Source organism: Centruroides vittatus, unplaced genomic scaffold (genome assembly GCF_030686945.1).
Source record: "Centruroides vittatus isolate TY-2023 unplaced genomic scaffold, ASM3068694v2 scaffold_769, whole genome shotgun sequence".
NCBI lineage: Eukaryota > Metazoa > Arthropoda > Arachnida > Scorpiones > Buthidae > Centruroides > Centruroides vittatus.
The window spans coordinates 2,077,555-2,089,912 of record NW_027122717.1 but is presented as its reverse complement, the minus strand read 5'-3'; the positions used below and the strand labels follow the sequence as shown (position 1 = coordinate 2,089,912).

Sequence of the window (12,358 nt, the reverse complement as noted above, 5' to 3'; positions counted from 1 at the left end):
AACAACTTTTAATTCTAAAAATAAATAAAAAAGAAAGGGAATCCTTTGACTAATTATAATAATTAATAAATATATTTAAAATCATTGAACTAACTTGTTTTTTTTTAATTAAATATATTTATGCTTCATCTTTTTTGTACTACTATTACAATTTTATGTTTTTAATTAATAAATTTTGGTATATTTATTAATTTTGTTATATTTAATAAATGCAGAATGTTCATTATCAGTATATTAAAGAAATTTAAGATTTCAATTTATATAATTATTACTTATGCTTCACAGACAGATTATAAGATACTCATAGTATCCTAATACTATACTGTATTAAGAGACTATTAGTGTGAATTCTAACCAAATGTCTAAGATTGGTTCATTTATGGGTATAACTGCATTAATTACCAAAGTAATTAATAATTTAACCTAAAGGTAGGTTATTAAAATTAATTTTGAATAAAATTATTTAATTGGAAGTTTTTGAAAAAAAATATTGATCCAGTGGGACTCACAGGCTCACAAATCTAAAAAATAAATTTAGGCCATATATTTTCTTTAATTTTCTGTATATTTTAATGAGTTGAGGTAGGGATATTCTACACATTTTCTGAGGAGAAAAATTGCACTTTATGACAGAAAAGGCAGATTATTTACAGCTGAAAGAGCTCTGAAAACAAACCTAAAACATAGCTCAATTTTTATGTTTCTGTGTGCAACATAGGCCAGTTGGAGTGGTCATTTGAGAACATCATGGAACCATCACAAGTGTCATATTAGTCAAACAATATGGTTGAAAAGAGAATGTGAGGTAACTATTTTTAATTCAGTTATGTTAACATGTAAGATAACATCCTGAATTATATGGTGAAACTCATAAAAATTATTAGGCTTTTGCAAATAATCAGTATTAAATTGCTTACAGTATTCAGGCTTACAATTCTTTAGAAGAATTGTAAGCCTGACTATCAGAAAATTAATTAGTAATATAAACATGGTGCTAATTGGATATTTTTTTTGACTGTCTTCTGTATTGCCATTCAGAAAAAGGAAATAGAAAGATGACTGAAATGTATTGTTCTCTCATAAATGTTTCTGAGCAGAAAATGTCTTAGTGTGTTCCCATTTTAAAAGATCTTAGCTCCATAAAAAATGGATTATAAATTATTGCAAATAAGAACCCATTTTGAAAGTAAATTGAGAATGTTACAAGTAGAATTACTTAAATAATCTGTCCTGAGACAATTTAAAAGTGTAAAAACATTTCATAAGTCAAAAATTGACTCATAAAAGTATTAATAATAATTTCAAGAGCAACAAAAGGATTTAAAATTGCTTCTAATTAATAATAAATGTATATTTGTAAGTCACATTATTTTAACTTACATACTGATTAGCTTAATGTTAATACCGATCAGCTTAATGTTAAGGTGTCAGCTTATCATCAATCTTTGGGGGACCCAGAAACTAATCCAGATGGGTTTAAAAACCCAGAAATGTTTTCAGGTTTCTCTAAAAGGTACTCTACTTTCTACCTGTGGGCAGAAAGTAGAGTACCTTTTTAATCACATTCATTTCAGTCTTTATTCTATTCTTTACTCTACTTTTTGCCTGTGGGCAGAAAGTAAAGAAGAGAATAAAGAAAAAAATATTTCAGATCTTGTTTAATTATTTATAAGTCCATTATCATTCTAATCAAAAAGCATCTGTATGTTCCTTTATTCTCTGCACAAATTTAATTCTTTCTTAGGTTTATCTGGATTCTTCCATGCTGACAGTTGGATGTTATTAAAGCAGTTATCAATAGCTTCAACTGTTAGAAGCCTTAAGAAAGAAAATGTCTCTCTCAATTTCATCTTATAAGTGACTTGTCACGTATCATAAGGTGCAGGCTTTCATAAAATTGCATCTTATCATATCCACATCCAATCTATCACACAATGTATTTGTTCTTGAGGTACTCTGTATCTCGAGTTTTCCAGTTATAATCTCCCAAACAGAGATTTTGTGGCTACCCTGTAGAAAGAAATTTTTCATTTATCACATAGTTAAATTTTCTTTGTTTTATTTTAACAATATGTTTGTATCATGGTAATGTCTTCATTCCAAAATGGGCCAGTGAGCCACCTAACTAAGTCCTGTCAATGGTAATAAATGCTGTCACCCACTTAATATAGTATTATTTCTAGTATTATATGAAATATACTATTAATGTTCTAATTATACTTTGTTGATTTTCAAAATTATTAAATCTTTATTTATTTTTTCTAATCTTGCATGGGGTCTTAGGAATTTCATTCTTGCTTGATTTTATTGGGAATGAAGTTATTTAGATTATTTTGTGAATGATTTGTAACTAATTAATTATTTGAATTATATAAATATATATTTTTAAGTAAAAGTTTTTATTTTACATTTTTTAATTTTGATTAAATTAAACATTTATTTATAAAAGTAATTTTTAATTAATGTTTTGCATGCTCAATGTCGTTTTTATGTTTTCAGCAAATATATCTAGTGCAGAATCTCCTTACAGTCTACCATAAGGTTGGATATTTGTGTTTTTATTTGGGATTTTATTTTATTTATTATTTTTTTTTTTGAACGTGCTTTTGTTTGTAGTTAAAAATATTAAATGGTTTACTATTTAAAGAGTTTTTTTTATAAGCATTAAGGTGTGTTTTCGTGTGGTTAACTAAATGCTAGGTTTTGTGGCTATGTTTGGCAAAGGACATCTCGTTTATATGAAAGCAGATGACATTATGGACAACTTATTACTTTCTTTGAACAAAATACTAAATACCTTAATGAATTATTTCCATTCAGATAACAAAACGAGACACGAAAACACTCCTATAATTCTGCAATACGATTAAATATACTCCTATATAATTAAATAGATAACACGTTTCAGTTTTGGCCACTTTGGAACAATTGGATCCCGAGAACATTAAACTCCGACAGGCGGAAGAAGCAGAAGAAGATCTAAGTCCAGTACAACCATTGCCAATCACTCAGCAAAGAGAAAACTACCTCACTTGAATTATTTTCCTGGTAAACGGGGAAGAGTCGTTCGAAACGAGTACAGACGACGCCAATAAGAACGATACGGTAGAATTTTTTAATAATAATAATCATATCGGCGGTTCGTAATCAATTCTTTTCTATCTCGAAGTTATTAAGCCATAAACATAGTTGTAAGTTTATAAAATGTTGATAATTTTTAGGTGTAAATTTAGAGAATTTTTTGCAAAAAAAAAAGAGAGAAATGTACAGATAAAATTGTTTACAAATTTTGAATATACAAAGAAAAGTTATCTTTATCATCGTTAACAATAATACAATCATAAGTACAAAGAGGAAAGTAGAAAAAGCGAAAAATTTGTAGGTTTACGATACTTTATTGTGCCGTTACATTCTGCTAATTGCCCGTTATTTATAAAAGAATAAATTCTACGAGTTTTTTCTACGATTAAACTAGATGACAGATAAAGAATTGTAAACTTTAGAAATATAGTGAAATTTCTCTAACTCAAATTCTCAACGCATTTAAAAAAATTTTTAAAAAGTTTTTAAAAAATTATATTCGACTATATTAGAATGAAATTAGAATACAAGTTGGACAAGAAAAAGGTAGATTTCTTCTTTAAATAAGATTTTGAGAAATTTCATTGTATTTATAGACTTTTATAGTGTTAATATTCAAATTGATAACTTCCTAATACTAAAAATTGTGATTTTTCGAACAACCACAAAATGATTAATTTGTTGTTTATTGAATTTCCATTTTTAGAATCAAAATGATGTACTCGGTACTTAAAATGTTGCAGCTGCTTGTTTTAATATATTCTCATTATAAACTTCAAAATTAAATATACTAAGTTACTTATAATTATATTTTATATATATATATATATACGTGGAATATAATTTTACTATGTTAAGTATGCATTCCTGTAATTGTCTTTCTACATTTGTTCTTTGTGATTTTAGACATTCCTCCAATATTCTTCCATTTTTTATGATCTCACTTTTCGACAGGCGAGATGCGTATGTAACAATGTTTAAAAGTCGACATTTTATCTATGCAAAACTCATTAAACTGTGAAGTTTGCATTGTATCTCGTCTGCGGAACGACCGGCTGAGATTGTGTAAATTGAGCGAGGTTGAGCTCAGCAGAGACTGCTGACGGATGTATCTTATCACTTTAAACCGACGTACTCATCTCGTGCCTCACTCTCGTATATCCCGATGTTGGTCGGAATACACTCGAGCCACATCATGCCTTGTTTGTTTGCACAGGAATTGCACTGTGAATGTTAATTGTTGAACAATATCAAAGTGTTAAAAAAGAATTTATATTTCTACTATCTTTAAAGAAAGTATTAATATTCGAGCGGAAGACTTATTTTTTGAGATGAAAATTTTTGTCTCTGCTACAAGGGCTTAAAAATAAGAATAAATACTTACAAATGTACATAGAACCCGTGGCAAAAAGTACATACATTTCAAAAGAAGTATCGGTCGGAGAAGAAAAACGTAACGCCGTTGCAGCTATTTTCTTTTTCTATTTTATTTTTTAATTCGATATTTGTAAAATAAAATAAAGTAACGTAAAAATTGTAAATATTTTTTTCATTTATTGTAAAGTTCTCAAGGGTTCGAATTATCTAACAAAATAACTTAAGTCTCGAGAACAGAAATGCAAATGTTTGTTCTATTATCACAATAATAATTTTGTGTATTGTTTTAACACGAAATATATATATAAATATATATTATATCTCTGTTGAATTGTTATAAAATTGCCAATAAAATTTAATACAAATTAACTTACAGAGTACTGTAACGAAAGAAACGGCTTTATTAAATAAGGTAAATCAATAAAAATAAATTTTTTACCTATTGGTGTGTGAAATTATTTTATTTCATTTAAGCATAGTCCTTTCATTAATGAATTTTTTCATGTAATATACAGTATTTAGTATATCAGCCTAAATCATAAATAAATTCAGTCCCTACTCAATGTAATGTAATGTAATGTAAGCAAGAAAAACGAATTTTTTTTTGGAAAAAAATACAAATTACAGGTATATGAAAAATAGATCAAACAAAACTACGAATACTTACATATTAGCAATATTTTTTTCATATTTCTATTATAAAAATTTGATTTTATACAAACTTTTTAAATAATATAAGTACAATATCACCACTGCATAATTTGTTTCATGTCTTGTTCTTATTGTTTCCAATAAGAACAAGACATGAATAACTTGTAAATTATAAATCCTATAAATTATCCTATAAAGTATCCTATTATAAATTTGTTTTAACGTGTTTGTGGTCTATAATAGGACAAAAAACATAAAGCAATATTTATTTTGTTGTTGAATGTACAGTACTGTTTTACTTCTACCGACACTCGGCAGATAAAAGTTAAGAACAGAGAGTAATTCCTTAAATCGTACCGGTACGATTTGGGAATCTTATGTACAGTTCGTATGACTGAAGACATGGCACGAGTTATATTTAAAATAAAAACAATAAAACACTGAATAAAGCTATTACGATTTCGTTTTGAGTAAACAACTATTTAGATACGAAGCGGCCGGATGGCCGAGCGGTCAGGGTTAGCAGCCTGCCGTCCTGGGGGACCCGGGATAGAATCCGGACGGGTTGAAAAATCCCTAGGAATTTTTCGGGGGGTGGTCCGTCCGGATATGTCGGTACCCGTCCCTCACCACCCGGCCGCCCCATTGTGGGCCTGGCCGAACCGATAATGGGCTTGCTATAAGAGGCCCTCTTAGTGCCCACAGGGTGGAAAGAGTTACAAAAAAAAAAAAAACTGTTTCGATTCTACAGAATGAACACTTTAAAAGAACATGAATTTATCAATAACTTACATGCTACATAACTACTAAACATGTACAGAAATTTTATAAGAAAACAACAATAAACTTATTTGTTTAAAAAATTTTTACACTGCTGTGGTGACAGACACCGTGAAAGAATATGATTAACTGAAGTGTACTTTTTTTTTTTTTTTTAACTCTTTCCGCCCTGTGGGCACTAAGAGGGCCTCTTTTAGTAGGCCCATTATGGGTTCGGCCAGGCCCACAATGGTGCGACCGGGTGGTGAGGGACGGGGCCCGACATATCCGAACGGACCACCCCCGAAAAATTCCTGGGGATTATTCGACCCGTTCGGATTCGATCCCGGGTCCCCCAGAGCGGTAGGCTGCCACCTTTACCGCTCGGCCATCCGGCCAACTGAAGTGTACTATGAGTCTTATGCCTCGGTATTAAATTTAAAAGCAAATTATAATTATTAATCAAATTATTACGTATTGATTTTTAACCAATATTTAAGATGGAATAATGTTTCTGGTAATTTTGTAACAATGTAAAAAGTTTGATTCATTCCATATTAGTATAAAGTTTTTATAAACACGTACTTTTACCAGTGTCAAGTTAGCCCCAAAATTATTTTACTAATTATTTTAGTGTTTATTAGTCACTTAATTAAAATCGTTGTTATTGAATAGTTACAAATATTTAATTTAATCCCCTCTCCACTTCATGAATTATTTCAACTGTAGTGAGCGAAGGGTTATTGTTATATACTTCCAAGAATTTATTAACAAACTAGCTGTTACCCGCGGCTTCGCTCGCGCGGATTTTGCAAGCAAATCGTATTTACATTTAATATTTCAACAACCATAGTAATTGTTATTTAACACCTACCGCTGAGAATGATGAGAATTGCGGAGAATCAAACGAACTATTTTTAATTTGATAAATTTTCTGGAACGTTTCTATAATCGTTCTATAATCGAATCAATATGCAAAAAGAAATTCGAATTTAAAACTGTTCGAACATTTGGTTAAAAATCGAAATATATAAAAAATATTTATAACAATGTCTGAAATGTTATCAATTTAATACCGTAAGTACTCAATCAAGTCTAAACGTAATTAAAAACAAAAAATCGCATCTAAAATAGTACACTAGAAGCCGTTTTCAGGTTAATGCTCTCCCTCTCCTCTCGCGAGGAGAATTTCGAAAAATCCCTTCTTAGTGTGAGATTTCATGACGTACCCTAACTGTGTACCAAATTTCACCTCTAGGTTCTGGAACTTTCTAGAAAAAACTGGAACATTCTCATTGAAGCGTCACACATTTTCGAAGTCAACCACTTTCAACCCCCATATTTTCTACACCATTATAGCTATCGAGACGCATAGTGCACGGTGGGAGACTTGGGACTACTACCACACACAAACACCATTCATTCATGTGCGATGTGTAGTTTTGGCTGCAGAGTGAAATATAGACACAAACATGTCCATTTATATATATATATATATATATATATATATATATATATATATAATGTGTTACAGTAAAAACCCGTTTTTAGTGAAAACGCGTTTTAACTAGTTGAAACTAGTTTTTACTGGATGTCATTGTTATAACCGTTTTGTCTAGTTAAAACTAGAATTTACTGCTGTACATGTTTTGATTTTAGATAAAACTAAAATCAAACATTAACTTTTTAACTTTTAACATTAGTTAAAACTAGTGATGTAACGAATATTCGGTTACTACCCGGTATTCGGCTTATTCGGCCTATTTTTCACTATTCGGCCGAATACCGAATACCTAAAAACAGGAGTAAGAAATAACAAATACACAGTAAATTAATCATTTTTGTAACTTTTATTAATGCTGAACATTAAACTATAATTATTAAAGTTAATAAGAAATAGCATCTAACTCTAGTATTAAATTATTTCATAATTAAATGATATTATAACCTTTATCTAGCCCGATATCTTATGGCATTGATGGCGTGTAGGTTAGAATGTATCGGGCGTTAATGTTATTATTTAGTTAATTATGTTATATTCGTATTCGCGTATATTTTAATATTTATACGATATATTTGAACTGTTCCACAACTGGGGAGAAACTACACCATATTATGTCATTACAAAAGTATATCCTTAGGGTACTATTCAGTCTACAAATACGTAGTAAAAACAAAATTTTAGTGTTTAATTAAAGAGTTTAAATGATCGATTGCAAATAAAATAACTTATAAGTTATAACTTACATCTAAATACCAAAACTGCCGAATCATAGCGGGCTATTTACGGCTATTACATAAATTATAAACCAATTTGGCACTAGAGGTAGACGTTAAGCTCTATCTCATATTAACTTTAATAACTATAATTTAATTAATTAATTTAAATAATTTAGACCTAATGGAAGAAAAAATCGTAGTGACAGCGGGCCAATAGAGAGCACGGTGCGCGATCTTTGCCATAATGCGGTTTGCGCGCCAATTTTCGTACGTGCATTAATCAAGCCGAATAGTTTGGCCGAATATTCGGCCATTTGGCAACGCTCCTAGCCGAATATTCGGTATTCGGCTGAGGCTGAATATACTATTCGTTACATCACTAGTTAAAACTAATTTTAGCTACATAAATATGTTTGGGAGAAATAAATAGTGATGATTGGGAGTAAAACATTTGTATTATTTAATACGATATTTATTGAAAATATTGGTCACACATCTGTGTTATTAACATTAATTAACCCTTTGTCCCTGAAGGCACCGATCGATCGGTACCCTGGCTTTTTAAGCAAAACTTCGAGGGTACCGATTCATCGTTACTTTGGTAAATATCGATTTTTTTAAAATTTATTAACAACAGATATAATCTCGTTCGATATGAAGTGAATAAAGTATAATAATTCATTATATTAGTTGATAGCAGTATAAAATTTTGATTTCAAACAAATGTTTGATATAATGTGCGATAATTTCACAACGAATAAACATACATGCATAAGTGTTATATCGAATTGTACAAAACAATATTCTACGTCTTTCCGGCTCAGTGCTAGCAAACAACTATGTAACTAGACAATGTTAATTTTCACAAAATGTTACAAATTATCAAGTTTGTGTGTCAGTTCTGATATATATTATTTTTTTTCTTATAAATTGTTCTAATAAAATGTATTTAAAAATATCGTATTTAAAAGTAAAGATATTAATAAATGTAAGTGATTTTTTTCATATAGATATAATGATAATTGATTTTTGGTGAATTTTTAAAATAATATCGCCTGACTGACCTATATTGCCTTAGGAGAGATCGCAAAATAAACGTAAACAAGATGTCGGGGGAAAAGGGTTAAAGCGATACGAAATTCATCGTACACTATAGGAACGTGTAGCTGAATGACCTTGGTCGAAACAGTTTTTACTAAGCCATTTTGTTAAAACCCGTTTTGTCTAGTTAAAACTAGTTTTAACTCAAATTCATTTTTGACTAGCAGTAAATTCTAGTTTTAACAATGACATCCAGTAAAAACTCAACTAGTTAAAACGCGTTTTTACTGTAACATATACATATCGGCTACTCGTTCGATTTTCCGTCGGGAGTTCGTCAGTAACGAAACGGGAAATCGGGTCTGTAGCGGGCTTCGTCGGGATCGCGAAGAACGTTCCGTCGGGTTCGCAACGTAATCCGCGACGATAATTTCGGAGACCGAGAAGTAAGGCGACGGTATATATATATATATATATGTATATATATATATATATGTTACAGTAAAAACGCGTTTATACTCAATTTGGTTTTAAAAAAGAGGAGGTCCATGCAAAGGATTTTTTTTAAATTTAAAAATAACACGTTTTTCATTTCTTACGTAATTAATTTTTAATCTTATTTTTCTTTATATAACTTTAAATTTAGGGTTATAATTTAGAATTTCATAATGGATGTGTGGTGTTATCACACCTTTTTTTTGTTAAATAAAAAACAATAAAAATTATATAATTTTACACTATTATTCACGTTAGAGGGAGCTGCTTCCACCTTCCGAACTTTCAGTGGGGCGTAGAATATACAAGGTTGATCCCCGGCATTCTTTGATCTCTTTTTGGACTTCTGGAGGAGTGAGTTAGAATCAACAACGAAGAGAATGAATTAAGTTTTAAATCCGTCTCCATCAAGTGTTGTTTACAATATTTTCTTGGATAGACAGACTTTGAACTTTAACTTCAACTAAATCCGATAGGACGAAATCTATAGTGTCAAATTTGGTGCATCTAATGGACAAAAGAAAGGAAAGGTATTTGTTAAAACTACACGCGCTATTTATTGTATCGCTGATTTCTCTAATTATTACGTACTTTTATCAATTTTAAAATATATATATGAACAGTCTATAATTATTACAGATAGTGCTAGAGTGTATGGGTTTACGGAACATCACACCGTTTGCCACAAAGTATTCTGTCCACCCTAAAAACAGACTGTTCGTACCAACACCATTTGAACGTGACGACCGGCGGGCGATCTGTTAAAAGTAACGTCCCGAAGTCAAAATTCCGAAATGGTGGATCTGTATTTATGCACATTTTTATTCTTTGAGAGGTATTTAAAAAAGATGAAGGGAAATTTATCAATTTGGGATTTAGATCATATTAAACAAATATCCAAGAATGGTAAATACAAGACAATTACCGTCATCAGAATACCAACCTGCCTGTAAGATTCAAAAATTAAATGTGTAGTTTTGAAGATTACCAGAATAAAATAAAATGTAAAAATGACGTAGTTGCTAATAAAAATAAAACTCAAATAAGGCATATCTTAATAAAAATCTAGAAAATAATGGAAGCAATACAAGAAAAGGTAAAACAATAAATTAAAAGCTAATGCAAAAAATGTTTTAGAATTATTAATACTATGTACTTTAGTAACTATATCAGTAATTCTCCAAAAATATAATGGTGAAATTAGCTCTATGATAAAATTACTACGAAATGCTAGGATTAGTGCTTTAGATGTGGAAATAGTATCTTATAACTGGGATAAATCTACACTCTTTATTTTTAATTGAATTTCATCCTGTTTGTGTTTTAGGTGACTGTGGTTGTTTTTGTTCATCTGTGTCAGTTCTGTTCGGAGATAGTATTTTTGTAGAATTAATCCGACTGAAGATGTTTGTCAAATAAAAGTGTTTATTGAAAGTTTGGTTTTTTTCTTGTATTTATATTTGTATATTGATGCACTTAAACTTGTTAATAGACTATAATAATTTATTGGTAGATTTTTAACTTATTCAACCTAGTTATTTCCAACTTTAGGTGATTCAAAATTATGAAGTATGCAATAAATAAGTTATTAACTCTGCTCTATCAGTGGCCGAATGGATAGCAACACCGGTCACTGATAGCTGTTCCTGGACAATTAGACACAACATACCTGGACACATTCTAATTGTGATATGAATTAAATCAAAATAAAAAAGACGAGGCTTCTCAAATCAAACTATATGAATAAAGTACAAAACATTCATCACAATTCAATAATTTGTTTTGAATTTCCCTTGCTTGGGAAAAGTGTCTAGTAGAAGTTTACATAATTTTTTTATAAAAAAAACCAGGCACAGGAATAAAATTCATCTTTCTAAATGGGGGATTTTCGAACAGTTCATACATATGCGTTTCATTTTTGTTGTCAACATAACCCGGGAAATCGCAAATTTCTTAAAATTCACTTTTTTCTTTTGTGTTAAGGTTGAAAAAATTTTGCAAATAGAAAGTAATTAACTCATAAACTGTCAGAATACATTTGTATTTATTAATTTTAAACCTTCTTATTAGTTTTGCTTATTATGGCATGTCACAGATTGTCAATAATCAATATGTAGCTTATTTGTGACAGGACTGAAAATTCTTTACTTATCAGAACCTGTATAGAGCTAGTGGAACTGAGTTGAGCGCCACATGTACGCAGGTAAAGAAAACTGCTTCGGGAAAACACGTGCGTCTTTCGGTTTGATACGTACTGAAACGCGGTGCTTGTTTTCTTCCTGTGATAATGAACCACAGCTTACTGCCACACAAAACTTCAAAAAATAACGTGTGGTCGGTTGTTGTGTTACCTATATTACGGCGCCGCCAAGTACAAAGTTAACCAGTAATGTGCGATAGTTTTTTTTTTTTTTTTAAATCGATAATACGATAAACGTACGTGCAGAATCAATACATTAAGTCAAAATGATCTACAGTCACTTCTCGAGTTACGACCATTTGCACTTACGACGAAAAAAATTCATTAAAAAATTTTTTAAATGTGTCAATTTTTTATAGTTTTCGTCAAATATATATCTTGCGATTGATTAGTTACCCTTCGCGTGTGCTTGTGTAAGATGGCTAACTGTTTTGTTGTTAAGTACTGTACAGTCACTTCTCGACTTACGTCCGAAATTGCGGAACCGAACTCCGTCGTAAGTCGAGAAGTGGTTGTATTGACTAATGCAGGCAT

General features: G+C 30.4%; 1 protein-coding gene across 2 annotated transcripts in view; it reads left to right on the top strand.

Moving 5' to 3' along the window:
• Nucleotides 1-3,263, top strand: part of LOC136989866 (uncharacterized) — a 94,587-nt gene extending 91,324 nt beyond the window's left edge. Inside the window, exons 30-31 of one of the 2 annotated variants that reach the window (XM_067288151.1) lie at nt 2,500-2,541; nt 2,909-3,263. In XM_067288151.1, coding sequence (XP_067144252.1) covers nt 2,500-2,540 — 41 coding nt within the window. In that variant the 3' untranslated portion in view covers nt 2,541; nt 2,909-3,263. The remainder of the gene's footprint in view (nt 1-2,499; nt 2,542-2,908) is intronic. The other variant, XM_067288150.1, reaches the window with a different exon arrangement.
• Nucleotides 3,264-12,358: the final 9,095 nt, after the last annotated feature.